This window comes from Athene cunicularia (assembly GCF_003259725.1).
Source record: "Athene cunicularia isolate RWA chromosome 12 unlocalized genomic scaffold, athCun1 chr12_part1, whole genome shotgun sequence".
In the NCBI taxonomy this organism is placed as follows: Eukaryota; Metazoa; Chordata; class Aves; order Strigiformes; family Strigidae; genus Athene; species Athene cunicularia.
Genome location: NW_020799116.1, coordinates 2028953 through 2045864, shown reverse-complemented (window position 1 = coordinate 2045864; position 16912 = coordinate 2028953). Strand labels below are relative to the sequence as shown.

Below are 16912 nucleotides of genomic sequence, written 5' to 3'. Positions count from 1 at the left end.
TACTTTTTGCAAGATGCAACTCCTTACTAGGGACAAGTGAAGTGCCAGCTAGCAAACACAAGTAAGTCTGTCCTTCAAGCGGAACACCACTTCCAAGACATACTTGAAAACACTTACATTTTTTTAAATTTTTTTTTTCCCTTCAATGCAAGTCTATTTAATCCTCCAGCTGGTAAACAACCCAATCTGTGGTGCACAGCAAGCTCTGGAAGGAAACCTCCCTATCACTGAAGCTCTGTTTTGTTCCACTGAAAGGAAAAACTCAGCAGCTTCACATGGGCCACCAGCGATGGGGCCAGCAGCTCCGCAGCGTGAAGTACCCACAGCCCAGGCAAAGTGCCCGCCACGCTCCGAAGGCTGGAGCCAGCAGAGCTCTTGGCAGCACTAGGAGGAAGGGGCTGTCTCGCCGTTAACTGCTGAGCCCTGTCGGACTGTGGCGACGCTGGGGTATGTGTGTGTTTCTGTAATCGATATGATGTGCACACATGCACACGTAGGCATAAACCAGATCAGCAATAGTGTGGCCAGCAGGGACAGGGGAGGGATCTTACCCCCGAACTTGGCACTGGTGAGGTCACACCTCGATTCCTGGGTTCAGTTCTGGGCCCCTCACCCCAAAAAGGCCATTGAATGACTCGAGCGTGGCCAGAGAAGGGCAACGGAGCTGGGGCAGGGTCTGGAGCACAGGTCTGCTGGGGAGCGGCTGGGGGAACTGGGGGGGTTCAGTCTGGAGAAGAGGAGGCTGAGGGGAGACCTCCTGGCCCTCGGCAACTCCCTGCCAGGAGGGGGCAGAGAGGGGGGATGAGTCTCTGGAGCCAAGGCCCCAGCGCCAGGCCCCGAGGGAATGGCCTCAAGCTGCCCAGGGCAGGGTCAGGCTGGCTCTGAGGAAGGATTTCTGTGCAGAAGGGGCTGTTGGGCGTTGGAATGGGCTGCCCAGGGCAGGGGGGAGTCCCCGGGATCCCTGGAGGGGTTGAAGAGTCGGGCTGAGCCAGTGCTGAGGGGTCTGGGGGAGTTGGGAACGGTCAGGGGGAGGGTCATGGTTGGGCTGGAGGAGCTGCGAGGGCTTTTCCAACCCAGATGATTCTGGGATTCTGTGATTGCAAACTATACAAATATAATCACTCAACATACAATATGTAATCATAAATGCTCCTTTAATTATTCTTGTAATACATACTTTATACACATTACATCTAATGCATGTTATTGTCACCTATAAATATTTCAGTTATTTGCAATGATTCTATTCTACGTTATCATACAATCGTTATTTACACTGTGTATGTGTGCACACGTGAACATACCAAAGTGAGGCTGTTCTTACTTCCTTTTTTCCTCTCCGGTGCTCTGACACTCCCCAGCAGCTCCCAAGCCTCCCACCAAGCCCCAGGGCCAGCCTGGCAGGGTGGGCACTTGCCCCCAAGCCCTGGGCTGAGCTTGCCTGTGCTGCACCCACCCCAGGTCGGCTGCATGTCACGGGCACTCGGTGACTCTGAAGTCTGAACGCTGCTGAATAGGGCAACAGCCATGTTCTGTTTCTTTATTTTTAATGGGGAGGTCGGAGAAGGGAGGGTTTAAACAGAGTTTGTGAGGTTATTCCTTGCCTGAGGCTGAGCCGTCTAACTCAGATTTTTCTGTTCGCCTTCGGGTTCCCGCTGCTGAGCTGGGGTGACCTTGGCAGCATTGACTGCAGCGGCTTTCCCTTGGCCACCCTGGGTTCTCCTGCCCCCACCCATGGCAGCCAAAGTGCTACTGAGGACTCCAGCCTGGGCAGAGGTTCACTTCCCTGCAGAAATACAAGTTGGTTGGTTGGTTGGGTTTGGTTTTTTTTAGCACTGTATGGTTTGTATTTAAGGGCACCAAAAGAAGTCCTGCTGCCCCTGCATTTATCCCTTTGCTCTTTCTCCAGGTGACAGTGGCTGAGCTCATTCCTGGTGGGATGGTTGGTCCTGTCTTCACTTCACTGGTTGCTTGAGAAGAGTCTTCACCTCCCTTTGCCATCAGACCTTGGCCAAAAGGCAGCTCGGCACACAGTATGTAGCCCCACAGGCCAGACACACCAAAGCCCCATCGCCACCGACCAGATACACCTGCAGGGCTGCAGTTTGGCCCCGCTTGGGATCCCAGCAGTGCATTTGTGCCCTTCATCACCAGATCACTGTTTTCCTCCTAGAAACACTCCCCACTCACAGCGGGGTGCTCAGGCAGGGCTGTGGGGATGATGCCCTGCTCCGTGCTCTTGGGGGAAAACCCCCGGGCATCTCCTTGTGCTTTGTGCCCATCAGGTGCTGCCACATTTCCAGTCCCAAACAGAGGAGAAAACCAAATGCAATTACACTTTAAAGGTGACCTAGACTACCTTGATATTTTCTCCTCTAGCAAGAAAAGGGATGCAGTGAAACGGCTAAAAAAAATCACGAAAAACGAGGAGCCCCTCAGAGAAACTGTTCCCAGCACCCGAAATCATGCAGGAAATTAAGATGCTTGTAGTTGGGATCACCAGTCACACGGTGTCCTCGTAACTCCGTTTTGTTCCAGTCCTGCAGCGTTTTTCGGTTCGAGCTGGGGGGAAAGGGGGTCGCCTGCCGGGAGGGTCGGGGCTGCCCCTCAGCTCCCTCGGTCCTGGAGCCCCCCCCTAGCCCCGGCTGAAAAAAAAACCCAAACCCCCAAACGTTTCCAGGGCCCAGAAAGCTCCAGCCCGGGCTGAAGTGGTTGTTTCAGCAATACAAAATGGCCATTTTCTGTTTGCATGGGCAGGTTTTGCTTTGGGAAGTGGTATTTGGGCAGGGGGAAAGCCAAGGGTATGACCTAAATGGGTTGGTTTGTGGATGTTGGTTGGGTGTTTGGGTTTTTTAAGAAAAAGCTCGAAGGTGGGTATTTCCACATAGATGCATGGCCCTGGCACAAGCCAAGTCTCAGCAGGGTATTTATTGCCCTTTGCAGCCCATGGCTGAGGCCTGGGGGCTGCATTTGCTCCCCACTTGCGTGGCTTTGGTGCTGTCTGGGGCGATGGGTCAGCCCTTCCCTTGCTTTCACACCAGAAAGAGCCCCAAAAGGCTCCCAGCCAGCCCAGTATCGCCTCAGCACCCACAGGCAGCACCACGGGGACAGAGTCTGTGTGTCTGTCCTTGCCATGCTCTGTCTGTGCCATCAGCTTGAAAACCACCTGCAGGGATCAGTGTTAAAGAAATCCATCCAAAAATCCATCCATTTGTGACTCTGAATCTGACCCCAAATTATGATTCATGACCAAAAGCAATGAAAAGAGCTTGTGGTGACTTGAACAATGATTTTTTTCCAGGCAGAGGCAGCGTGAAGCAGGGAACGCGAGACTCCTGAGAAAGCAGGAGGAATGCACTCCAAGCCCGAACGCTGCGGATGAAATTTGTTTCATCATATCATCTGGTTTTGTGCTTTGAGTTTCAGCTAGACGGGGAGATACTAAGATAGCACAAGAAAGGCCGTTTTCATGAGATCTCCAGTCCAGATTGGGAGAATCAGTCAGACTGCCAGGATCACCAGCAATTTTATTTACTGTTCGTTTTCATTGCTTTGCTAAACCTCATCTCCAAACTGAGCAACCAAGGAGGGAGTGTCAGCGTATAGATGCCAATGAGAGGCAGAGAGGAAAGAGGTTAAGATAAAACAGCTGAAAGCTTTTAGATGAAAACATTATTTTTTAAAAGAGCCTGAGAGCACTGGGGTTTTATAAAACCTCCCATTGTATTGCACTAATAAGTCAAGTGCTTGCAGCCGAGCCAGCAGACACACTCCACAGCAAATTCTATTACCAACGTGTTTATTTACAAAGGCAGCCACTGACTCAAAGCTGAACAGAAAAGAGGAAAGACTGAAATATGGTTTTAAAGAAATACAGCTCCTTCGACTGGTTTTAATTTAAAATCCTAGGACTGGGTTTGTCATTTTCTTTTGTGTTTTGCGCCCTCCTCCCCCTTTTTTTCGTCAAGGAATGAATTGTCCAAAGCCAGCCAGGCAAAGGGGAATCTTCCTCTAGGTGTCTCTGTCCCCATTTTTATTCTCAATTTTTACACACAGACAGACACACAGAGACAGACACACACACAGACACACATTCTTCTTCTCTGTCCTTCGCAGCCCAGCGCCACCTTTTCACGACCAGAACCATCCCCCCCATCCCAGCCCCCTGGAGCACTTTATAACTCAAACCTGTCCCAGCAACCTTCTCCATCCCCCGGGGGCAATGTGGCCACCCCAAGCAGGAGCCCACAGTGCCAGGGGACAAGAAGCCAGCAGGTCCATGGGCAGGACACTGCGATGTGAGCATGAGCAGACCCCTTGCCCCCCCAGCTGTACGTATGGCTTTGCAAAACACTTACCACCTGCTCCTAAAAAAACAGGAGGTGTGGGGCCTGGATTTATTGGATTTGACCAGAAACCCAGAGACACACACGCACACCGGCACTGAGTGCTCCGCTGCTGCAGTTCAGGAGAAAGCGCCGTGTCTCTATCAGCCCATACCTGCTGCAAACCTGCTCCTTTCTTTCTCTTTGGAGTATTTTGCATCCCAGCCGAGGGCACGTGGAATGAAAGGAACGAAAAAGCCCTCCAGGCTTTATCAAGGCAGAAATATGTAGTCACAGTAGCACACCACTGCCTTCCCCAGCAATGGGGGACACCGCGGGAGGACGGAGGAGAAAACGGCGGAAAGAAAAGGTGGGAGCAATTTTCAACAAAAGGGAAAACTTACATTAAATTATTGCTTTATTTCTGGTTCTATGCAAGTCTCTGACACACTCCACCCTGGCCCCCAAGACGCCATGTCCACCCCAAACAGCCCAGTAAGGAGGAGAAAGACCTGAAGGGATCCTGCCCAAAAAAAGAGCCTTCCCACAACTTGGATCTACACAGGAGTCTCTTAGTGAAAAGAAAGTCCCCAGCCAAGACAAGCCCTCCCACCCAGCAGTGTCTGGTCCCACCACCATCCCCTGGAGATGTTGAAGGGTGGAGGGAAAGGGAAGGAAAAGCTCCAGCCCCGGTGTTTTGAGAGGTGTCCTCCCTCCAGACCATGCGTGAACAAGGCATCAGGTTGTGGAACAGACCCTAATGGCGAGGGCACGGGGGAGGAGTCAACTGAGAGATGAGCACAGGGTGGGAGGAGAGGAATTGCGGCAAGATGAGAGTTACCCAGCTCTCCCTCACCTCTCCCCCCAGCCCCTGCCTCATCGGATGCGGAGGTAGGAGGGGATGGAGTAATTGAAGAGCAAGTAGTCCATTTTGTATAAATTAAAGAGTCTCCTTTGGTAGAAAGGGCTAATGTCCTGGAAGAACTGAGCCGTCATGTCATCTGTTGTCCTGGTGGTCTTGGATGAAGATGGGAACTTGACGCTCGCGTCGGCCCCAACCAGCTGCAGGATGTAGTTGGCATCTTCGGCCAAGGTCTCGTATTTGCCCACCACATCGTAGTGGACGATGCAGGGGTGGCAGAGCGAGTGCACCCGCTCCCAGTGCTCGTTGAAGGGCTCCTCCCGCTGCGTCCGGGGATCCAGCAGGTAGTAGACAAACTCCTCAAAGCGCACGTCGTCCCCGCGCTCCAGGGCCTTGTCGCTGGGCTCCTGCCGGTGCCGCCGGATGATCTTGGTCCCGTAGCGCTTGTGGAAGGCCGTGTTGTAGCTGCGGGTGAACTTGTTGCGGTACGCCGAGACCAGCCGCTCGAAGGGCTCCCGCACGAAGATGAACTTGAGGTAGCTGCGCAGGCGGTGGTTGATCTCGGGGATGCTGTACTCAGAGAGGGTGCGCAGGTTGGAGGAGACATGGGCCTCGTTGGCGGGGATTTCCAGTGGGTCCTGGTACTTGCCTTGCCCCGTCAGGACCATCATCACCCGCTTCCAGTTAGTGCAGGCCACCTTGGGCACGTAGCAGTAGAGCAGCCCATGGGTGTCATCCACCACCAAGTGCCGCAAGTCATCCGGCCGCAGGAGACGCCGCTTGCGGGTGTAACGGTTGCAGATGTTACTCAACAGCTCCCGTCTCTGCTGGTGAACTGCCTGCAGTGATGACTGCTCAAACTGGGGGGAGGAAAAAAAAAAAAAAAAGAGATGGTCACTAGCTTGCCCTACACACAACACTCAGCCCAATCCCCTCCCCTTTCCTAGGTTTGGTAGTCACCCAAGTGAGATTTCTGGGGACAGCGCTGGCTCTGAACACAACTTGCTTTGGTGCATTTAATCCTTGTGCCTGCTGGGGTCAAAAAAAGGAATGAAATGTGATGCGGAGCTGGATGGGAGGACAAGTCAAAGGGGGTGAGGGAAGAACAGGTGGTGCAGAGTCAACAACTGAACGTTTGTAACAGCACCCCCCCCACACTGAGCTAAAGCTCTCCCTTATATGAGCCCAGGGGGGCACGCACGAGCCCAGGGAGCATGCATGAGCCCAGAGGGGCACACATGGCCCGACCCCTCCAGGAGAAACAGCAGAGCCCCTTTGCTGGCTCCTGCCCGGCTGCGATGGGGAGAGCAGAAACGTGGCACACGGGTGTGGGCACGCATGAGGGAACGGGTGGGGGTGTGCTGCCAAGGAAAGGCAAAGTGACCCGGGGGGGGGAAAAATGGTCTTTTAGTGGTGACAGCTGACCCCTGGGGAGCAGATGGGGAGCTGGAGGTGAAGTGGGGTGGCAGGGCATGATGGAGAGGAGCAAGATGCTGCTGGAGGCGGTGGTGGGGCCCTTCCTGAGAGGTCTGGGTTTCTTCTCCCGAGGGACACTTTTCACACAGGCCAGACCAGTGCCTCAGCTCTGGTCCCAGCCTCCTTTGTCTACAGGGATGAGGCATCCACATATGGTCCTTTATCCCTTCTGACTCCTGCATTGAGGCCTGGCAGCTGCTGCATTGGCTTCCCAGGAGCCAAGAACCCCCCAATTCCTGCCCCAGCTGAAATCCCCCCCCTCCTCCAGATTTGAGGACATGACCTTTCCTGTCATGGTTTTCATCATAAATTCCAAAATGTCAGTAAAAGAACTGCAGAAGGAAATTATTTCCAGGAACTCAGAAGAGGAAGGTCCCCTCCTCCTCCTCCTGCCCACTCACTGCCCAGTTTGCTCACGAGGGTTGGGAGGTTTCGCATTCGAACCCAGGGTCATTGCTGGGAACCTCCATGTCATGACGGTGGTTTCCACTTTGTGGTCGTGAAGACAGTCCTGCTGGCACCCCGCGGCACCACGGTTAATGCCTCTGCAGCTGGCAGAGATGTGGTAATGTCAAGACAAAGGGCAAGGGCAGGCCACCTCCCTTGGTCCCTACATCCCTGCTGCTGACAGGTGGCATCGCTGAGGCAGGCCAAAGGACATCCTTTACCAAGCTTCAGGTGCACCCTTGCCTCTCCCTGGGGAGCATCAGGGGTTTTGGGAGAGGCAGCGTTGTGGAGATGGGGCTTTGTAAAGCTCCTGCCGTGAGTTGGGATCCTGACACAAACTGCCCATCCTGTGGATGATCCAACATTCAGAGGAGCACTAACATTTGGGCAAACAGCTCCTCCTGCAAGGCATGAACCACATTCAAGACTCTTTTGGATCTCGTGTCTCATCACTTTGGAGCACAGGTCTGCTGGGGAGCGGCTGGGGGAACTGGGGGGGTTCAGTCTGGAGAAGAGGAGGCTGAGGGGAGACCTCCTGGCCCTCGGCAACTCCCTGCCAGGAGGGGGCAGAGAGGGGGGATGAGTCTCTGGAGCCAAGGAGCCAGCGCCAGGCCCCGAGGGAATGGCCTCAAGCTGCCCAGGGCAGGGTCAGGCTGGCTCTGAGGAAGGATTTCTGTGCAGAAGGGGCTGTTGGGCGTTGGAATGGGCTGCCCAGGGCAGGGGGGAGTCCCCGGGATCCCTGGAGGGGTTGAAGAGTCGGGCTGAGCCAGCGCTGAGGGATCTGGGGGAGTTGGGAAGGGTCAGGGTGAGGGTCATGGTTGGGCTGGAGGAGCTGCAAGGGCTTTTCCAATCCAGACGATTCTGTGATTCATTTTCACAAAAGGAATAACTTTGTCCAGGTCACTTTAGTGACCACTTTCTCCAGGAACCTGCATGGGCAGGAGAAAGCATCCCATTGCTGCTCCTTCCAAGAAGGAGATGATAAGGAGAAATACTCAGGTGGAGGAAATGCAGGTCAACAGACTTGGAACTGCCAGCAAAAGATGACTTTGACATTGCTTATATGAAAAAGAGCACATTGGGTGGTGACGATCACAGCTGAAGAGGCATTCTCATGCTACACCTCCCTGCAACACAGCTAAGCCTTTCAGTAGTAATTTCAGTTCTTTGGGGGCTCCCCATCACCTTTTAAAACTGGCAACGCTTTTTGCAAGCGCTTGAAAAAATAAAAAAAAGAAAAAAAGCGCTGCATTTTAACCATGTGCTTTTTTTCTTTTTTTTTTTTTTTCAGGTGTTTTTCCCTCCACTTGCGTAATTCAAAACTATCAGACCAGAGAGACAGACAGACAGACAGTGTCTGCAGGCATGGCAACAGATAAATGTGACTGCTTTTCAACAGCCGCCCACTGCAATAAGTGCCTGTCTTGCAGTTATTTCAGAGCAAAATTGCTCCCTTCATTTCCTTCTTTTTTAAAAGCCAGAGAAATTAACTATTGCTTTTAAGGAAGTAACACCACGGCGTGCCAGCAGCCTTCGGGTTTGCGGCGTGGTGGCCAGGGAAGTCCACGCTTGCTGTTTTTCCCAGAACAAATGTCATGTGGCTGCTTATAGACAGAAAAGCATCAACCTAGACAGCGACAGGAACGGGAAGGAGATCTGGCTGCGGCACTGGGGACGGCAGCCAGCTGCAGGGACCACCAGTCCCTCTGCTCCCTGCCGGCCACGGAGGATGGTGGCCCCAGGGACATGGGGAGGTGCGGAGCACTTTTGGTGGCTGGGGCATGTGGCCGTGGCCCGGCCCGTTGCAGTGCCGGGAGGGTGGTTTCCTGCAGCGCTTCCTGCGGGGAAGTTGTGGGCGAGGATCCCTCTGCAAAAAGACAAGGCTGGTTGCATGGGGGCAAACGGCCCACCCAGGGGGGAAATGCAGCAGAAGGGAAAAAACACACCTTTCACAGCTTCAGGCACAAACCTCCAAGCTCCCACTCAGTGGCCGAGGGCAAGTGCTCTCTGCCCTGAGCTGGCCTGTGGCGTGTCCTGTAGCAGGGCCTTACACAGGGAGGGACTCACTAAACCCACCCGGAGGGGAGCGGTGACAGAGAGGACTGAGATGGCCCAGGATTATAAACTCCTCATGGTTGGGTCCAGCTCTATGCTGGTATATATTGTGTATATATATATGCATACGCATGTGTGTGTGTATCTACAGAGCGCCCAACATAAAAGCATCTCTCACTCAGCCCAGAAAGTGCAGCAATGATGCTCCTTCCCCACTGTGATGGCCCACAGCCCACCGGTGATGAAACCATTTGCCCCAGCAAGGGCCATAAGCAGGCTTTTATCAACAATTACTCCCCAAAGCAGCGTGTTTTTTTGGACATGACTAGAGGTTCAGGCACAGGGTTGGAGACAGTGCAGTGCCCTGCACACCAGAGGGGTGGAAGAAGGGGTCCACTCCCTCTTCACCCCCCACCCATCTCCCTGTCCCCTTACCTGGTCACTCTCATACAGGGCCTGGAGTGGGCTGCGACTGCCCTTCCCCTGCCAGGTGGATCTCATAACCCCGTCTTCTGCAGCTGGAAAAGGAGTGAGAAAAATCAGAGGAGTTGGGAGGGGCCACTTCCCTCATCCTCTCTGGAGATGCCCAAGTTGGGATGAGGCAACATCCCCAAGAAGAGACAAATCCCTCTGGCTGTGGGAGAAGGTGCTCAAGCAATACTTGTCCCTCCCTCTTGAACAAAACCTGCCCTTGCAGTTCAGAAGGTCCAGACCCAACCTTTAAACAAATAAAAGACCATAAATAAAGGTAACAGCTTGTTACAATTTCAAGAGCAACCGGGAACAGTTTGATCCATGTGCGCTTGGGAGGTGCCGCTGCGTTGGCGAGGGAACGATCCAGGAGGTGACAGGACCCCACCAGCATCGCCGCGGCCCCGTCAGCGGTGAGACAGCGCCTGTGCTTGGCAGAGATAAGGGGAAGGGGCAGATCCAACGCCAGCAGCTCTGTGCTGAGCCCCCACGGGCTCGGAGTTTGCATTTCCAGGCTCAGAGACACGGTCATTAATAGACAAATTAATAGCTATGCTGCGTCTGACTGATAAGTCATTTTATTTGCCTTTTTTTTTTTTTCTTCTAAACAACCAACATCTCCTTGAGTGTCTGAAGCTGAAGACAGCCACCCAGAAAGTCCTCGCCCCTTCCTTGCCACGGATTGCCTGGTTTGATTTCAGAGCTCTATTTCCAGCAGCACCAAACCCAAGGCTGGGCCTGGCCAGCCACAAACGTGGCACCGGACACCCCAGAGGTGACAGATGTTCAAGTTTTCACGCTCATAAATGACGTTAGGGATGCCACCACCTTCCAGGCTATGAAGTATCTGGTTCAGCTGCCATCCCTCAGCCTCGGGGACTTGTTTCCAGCACAGCGTGGGCAGAACCACGTGGCCTGGATATCCCAAACCTAATGCAGGGAGGCAGCCACAACAGGGGCACAGGCTTTCGCGTGCAGCAGTACCTCTCACCCACTCTCTGCTTCTTGTATCTGACCCTCTTTGTTGGCAGAGGATGCCACGACAGTTTTCATAGGAGAAGAAGGTTTCTAACCGTGGGGGTTGTGCAGCCCTGGAGTTGGCTTCCACAGAAGAAACCACATTGAGTTTTAAAATGGAAGATGATGTTTTTTCTGGAGGGGATGATAGGACACATTGTTCGGGAGATCATGGCCTGGGAGGTTCTTCCAGTCCTCCAAGTTCCTGCTCCAACAGGGGCCTTCTGAAGTCTCAGAGGGATGTATGTGGTGCAGGGAAAAGCATCGCTCACAAACTGTTTCTGGCAACGCGAAGGTTTCTAACGCGGAGACTTTTTGCATGACAATCTGGGGCTCTGGATCTTCTCGTTCACTGACCATCACCAAACAAACCCAAACTAGTTATACAAGCCCCAGATGGCATCTTTTTAACCAAAAGAACCAGAAGGAAAAGATCCAAATTCCATCTTTATTTTCACGTGCTTATATTTTGCTTAAATGAAAACTGCTCCAAAGCACAAAGTCACCAGGCTCTAAGCTGAACACTGTTCATTCCTGGAGCTGTAATTAGGGGGAAATGAGTGCCTGACCTCACAAGAATCCACCAGCAGTGCATGTACGCTTGTGCGTTCATGGGAAATGACACTTCCTGCAGCACTGGATTGATCGAGATGTGACTCAACGAGAAGGGACGGTTTCTTCCTCACCCCCCTGTATCAGTTACCCCACAGGGGGGTGAAAAGCCATCTGTGCTAACGAGAGATAAGCGGAAGATCCAACGTACTCGGCGCTGGGCTGAGATGCTCATCCCAGAGGAGCCCCGTTTCACATTTCCAAGCTCAGTCCTCTGCAAATGACAGGGAATGAGATTGACCTTGAAAATTCAACTCACTGCAGCTCAAATCTGCAAGCGGAGAGCATTAAACTCGAGTCCCTTTCCTGGCTGGGGCTGATAAACTCCTGTTCGATTTAGTGGTGTGACCCCGCTGTGGGCTGTCTGCAAGCGCCCTGCGCCGCAGCAGACACTTCTCCTATATTTAGTAAAAGCAACGTGGAGGCGTTTGTTTTCGAGATTAACACGTGCATCAAGCAGAACCTTTCTTACGAGGGACATAGGCAAACCCCAGGTGGTTCTGGCTGCCCTGAAGCTGCTAGAAATGCAAATTGCTCCTGCTGGTGCTGCACAGGGGTGCGTGGAAACAGCATCCCAGGAAAAAGCTTCGGTGCCCGGTGCAGGGTCAGATCGTGGCCTGGGAGGAGCGGGCAGGCTCGGCAGGAGGTTCTTTTGGGTGAACAAAAAGCAAATCTGCAGTAAAGCGTGGAGCAAGCAGAGGTCGGGTAGGTCAGATCCATGCTCTACCCGCTCTGGGCTGTGCCTTTTGGTGCTGCTGAGGCAGGGGAACAAGCCTGGCCAGGGATTGCTGCACCTCACAGGACTTTCACCAACACCCCCAGCAGAAAGGTTGCAAACTGGATTTCCTCCAGCCTTTTTCCAGCACAAGATCTGGCAGAGAACAAGACATCTTCTCTGGATAGCAGCAAACCCCCTGGGAGCCCTGCTATGCTCATGCTGTACAGGGTTCCAGAGAAGAAAAAGGGAAGAGAAAAAAAAAAAAAAAAAAGTAAAAAAAGCTGCCAGGCTGCTCCCGTGTGGCTGGAGGAGCCCGGGAACGCTGAGCTGGCAGGAGGAAGCCACCAGCACTCCCCACTCTGCATCTTGACAGCCTTTGCTCTCCAAAGCGATGACACCATCCCCTGCCCGGGGCTCTTGCCAAACCCTTCAGAGCAAATGTGTGGCCCAACGGCAGGTTTGTACGAGGCTCCAACCGCAGGAATGCTCCCCCCAGCTCAGAAACCGTCTGCTCGTGCTACACCCGGCATCCCGAGGAGAAAAGCGAAGGGGGTGCTGCCTGGGCCATGAGGATGGATTTTGAACAGCGTCGAACCCTGCAGCTGAGCGGGACGTGTGCGGCTCAGCACGGTGCACGCGGGGGGCAGCACCCATCCCTGTGCCCCGTGGGGACCACCGTGTCCTTCTCCACAGGGCTGGGGTCAGAGCGGCTGCCAACGCCTCCGTGAGCTCAAACAGAGGCAAGTCCAGCCTGCCTGTGCCCAAAGCACCCCACAGAAATCTGGGATCGCCCAGCAGAGCAACGTGGGCCATCACAGCAGTAGGCTGAGCCGGTGGGAGGCTGTAGACAGTGATTTAACAGAGTCCAGCCTCTCTAAGACCAGGCTTTGGCACCTAACACAGCTCTGCCCCGTGACCCCAAGCTGCAGCCATCCCGTTCATCATCCCTCAGCCCCAGCACCTGCAATTTATGGTTCAACTAGATGATCTTCGAGTTCTTTTCCAACCTAGATGATTCTGTAGTATCTCTGCTGATGCATTCATCTCCTAGTCTTCCATCACCAGACCCCAGGTGCCCATTGTGCAGCCCTAGGAACACAGCTCAGCCCTAATTTGAACACAAAGCCCCTCTTCCCTGTCTGCTTCATCCCAACCACCTCACTGGGGAAAGGATCTGTTCTTGATCTGTGCCTGTTTCTTCTATTAGATCTGGGACAGAGCCCGGACTGTGAGCAGAAGGAGGGAGGAAGGGGGCAGGTAGGCAACAGCATCTACACATCCCTCTTCTTCCCCTTGTTCATGCTGGGAGTGAGTCAGTCACCCCATCCCCTGTACCGCTGGCTTACCCATCCCTGGGATGCTCCTGGGACTCCAAGTTTGGAAAGGCCAAGGAATACCAAAATCTATGACAGTGTTGAGGAGGGAGTATCATCAGAGTAAATTAGTGGTTCGTGCTGCGTTTTGGCACCATGGCCCTGAGTACAGCAGGATCTTCCATCACGGGGGAGCTGCCAAGATCTTTGCATCCTGTCTTTCCTACTGACTTTATAGCTTGTTCCCAAGGTTTCCAGATTCCACCACATGCAGTGATAACCCTTGGAAATTGAGCATCACCACAATTGCATCCGAAAGCGAGGATGTCACTTTGCCAAGGTATATCGAGTTTCTACAGGGGAGAAAACATCAACCCTAGGCAGCTGCTGGATCACCATTTGGATAACAATTATCAAGACAGTGAGTGTATGTCCGTGATCCAAATCCAAAATGTTTTTCACTGAGACAGGCAGAAGGAAATACCACGTTTGTTCTTTGCATCTCCAAAGGATGAGGGAAGGGAACAGGAGTGATGCAGAGCAAGAGACCGAAAGCCTTGTGCTAAGGCAGTAACATTAACCAGAAATCACTGAAAGGCAGCTCAGGCACATTTTGGAATCTCCCGTGCTACGAGTCTTTCAGTCTTTCCTTCAGAGCTTAAAAAGGCAACGTGCTCGCTCCCTCCTTTCCCCCCTACAGCCCAGATTTTAGTGCTGTCCCACCAAAACCAAAGCTATTTGCTTGCAGCGGTGTGACATCAATACCCCAGCAGGACCCGGGGTTTCCATCACTCGCCAGCTGTCTTTGGAAAAGGGAATAGATTTTAAAGCTGTGAATATTTAGGTGTACTAGCTGATCACGAAGACAGCCAGACATGTGTGAGGTGAGGGAAAGAATGGATCATGCCCATTCCAGACTTCTGGAAGCACCAGAGAAGGAATTTGCTGTTTTGGCTGCGGAGGTTCTTAATTACGGAGGGAGGTTCTCAGCAACCACAACAGCAAATCCAGCGCCTGAGCTGAAGAGTTTGGCGAGGAGACAGGATTCAGGCAGCGACGAGCCTGCTAGGCTGACATCAGCATTACTGAGGCTTTAGAAAACAGTCTGAAGGAAAGAAAACAATTAAAAGATGTGGGTGCAACTGGATAGGGGAATAAAATCAACATGGCATTTACTAAGCGCGGCTTATACCCACGCAACCTCATCTGTGAATAAAATAAGCTGTTTGTGTAGATCAAGGGTATGTGGTAGATCCTCACCTAGATATACGTAACGCACAAGATATGACATACCACAGGAAACAAGTACTTCAGTCAGAGAGGATGAATTTAAAAGGTGAACTGTAAAGGACAGAAGAAAGTGGAAAGCAGGCAGCGCTTAAACGGGAAATGCTCGGCAGAAGGCAGATTTCTAGTAAAATATCTCCAAGATTGGCTTTGGGATCCGCACTTCGGGAGTGAGTCGCCATAAAAATAGAAAGATACTGATGACAGACAAAGCATTGAGACAGGCTGCCATGGCAAAGGGAGGCTGAAACACCAAACAGGGAAACTAAAGCTTCATCCTGGACCAGGCGAGTGGAAATTCAACAGAATTTAACTCACAGTGTTGGAATTCAGCAGTTTCTACTACTTTGCTGCTGGAAGTGGCAGGAGCTCCCAGTAGCATTAGTTCTGGGCTACCAGCTGCCAGTGTGACAGGCATAGAAAAAGGCAAATGAAGTCCTGAAATGTATCAGGTGAGGTATTTGCCATAGCAGCAAAAAAAGCATGAATACTATTGACCCTCAGTGGCAGCACGGACAGCTCTGCTCTCCTGGGCCCGGCGCAGAGCCAGAGCTGCTGGGAGGGGCTGCGAGGTGACCCCAGGACTCGCTGCCCCGTGGCGGGTTGGAAGGGCTGGATGTGTGTTGGAGCTGAGCTGGGATGTGATTGTCAGGCCGTCAGAGAGGGACGGGAGGAGTTTCACGTGCAGGACAGCTTCCTGCCTGCTTGCTCGGGTGCCAGATCAGAAGAGCTTTGGAAACCCCAGATCAGAGGGAGTCTGGCCAAGATACAGCAGGAGGAATCCCAACTCCTTCTGAGCTGGAGGATGGAGCTTTCAGGCATTATCCAGGCTGGACCCTGGGGCCACAAAGAGCCAAAAGCTCCACTTGTGTTCTCTGATATGGAATGCTGCAGAGAGTTAAAACCTGGAGGTTCAGTGGTCTCCAGCCAAGGGAAGTGAAGAGACAGCACGCATACTTGCACATGAGTATGAACCCCAGAGGCCCCAAGGAGCTAATCCTGACCCCACCACTGTCTCCCCACTGCTGTCTCACAGCCCCAGCTTCGCTTCCTGTTGTGTCTGTGCTAGAACCTAAAAAAAGAGAAAAAATAATTGTAGCCAGGCTACCCAAAATGATCAGTCTGAGTGTTAATTACAGCCTGTGACTCCCAGAGGGCGAGTGGGACAGTTGGTACTGTAGGAAGCCCCAGCTCTTAGGGCAGCCCCTCTTGGAAAGGGGATGAGCTCTCAGACCACAAAAAAAAAAAATAATCTGAACTTGGTGGAGGTGGGGTGTGAATCCAGAATTTGTCACATCACATTAGTGATGGATTCACATTTGTGACGGCCTCTGGATCCGAACACAGGTCACTGGTGACACAAATGGGCTGCCTGGCACACACGGCACGTGTGCAGCTGAGCGGCGTTCACAGAAGGAAGAAGAATTTACAGTGGGAAACAAGAACAGCACTACCCTGTTTTATCGGAAGGGGAAACAACACACAGAGCTCCACCGCATACAGGGATCAGCACTTGCTTTAAATCAGTCACTGGAAGAGCCAGAAATAAGGACTTGGAGCTCTGTGGGCACCACAATGATCTCCTCCAGACTCTGCTGACTCCCCTCTGGCACCCGTGATGGGCGATGAGGGAGTGGGGCAGTCGGAGCCGCGACGGCTCACTCGGCCCTGCCTGCAGGAACGCGGCCGCGCTCCACGGAGACAGGCTCCTCCAGTTTAAATGATGGCACCCAAGGGACCCGGAGACGAATCCTGCCATCTCATTTAACAGAGGATATTGAGCCTGCGTTATTCAAAGCCAAACGCGAACTGCAGCCACTGCCTGCTGAATCTGTCCAATTTTCGATTTTAACATCCAAGAGGAAAAAAAAAAAAAAGAGAGAAAAAGAAAATTGAGCTTGACAGCAGCAGTCTGAGCTCAGTTTTCCCTCCCAGTTTGATAGTAAAGCCTGGGATGTGCAGCCTGGTTGGCAGCTGGACATTCAACTGTGTGAGGATGGTCCAGGGCACAGAGGCCAAGAAATCACACATGGAAGCAGCAGTCGAGCCCCTGGGCAGCGGCCAGTGGTCCACGTGAAGAGCAGCCCTGCTTGGAAGGATCAGAGCTATCAGTGCTGGTCTCAAGGAGGCAGTTTAATTCTAGGAAGCTCTGGCTTTTATGCTTGGGCTCGTACTGGTAGAGAACACATTTGCCTCACCTAAGCGCAAGGGCTGACTGTTGCTTTGTTTTTTTAAAAAAAGATAGTTTTCCAAACAAAACTGGTGTTTTGATGATGTGGTGATGCAGGAACCCAAACACCAAAATCCAACAGCAAACTCCAGACCTGAA

General features: G+C 52.7%; 1 protein-coding gene across 1 annotated transcript; it reads right to left on the bottom strand.

Moving 5' to 3' along the window:
- Positions 1 to 2848: 2848 nt before the first annotated feature.
- CHST13 (carbohydrate sulfotransferase 13) lies at positions 2849 to 9882 on the bottom strand. Its single transcript, XM_026857748.1, has 2 exons — positions 9601 to 9882; positions 2849 to 6047 (listed from the first exon to the last, which is right to left on the bottom strand). Exons 1-2 carry the CDS (start codon positions 9664 to 9666, stop codon positions 5202 to 5204), a joined length of 912 nt encoding a protein of 303 aa, XP_026713549.1. The 5' UTR covers positions 9667 to 9882; the 3' UTR covers positions 2849 to 5201.
- Between the last annotated feature and the right edge of the window lie 7030 nt (positions 9883 to 16912).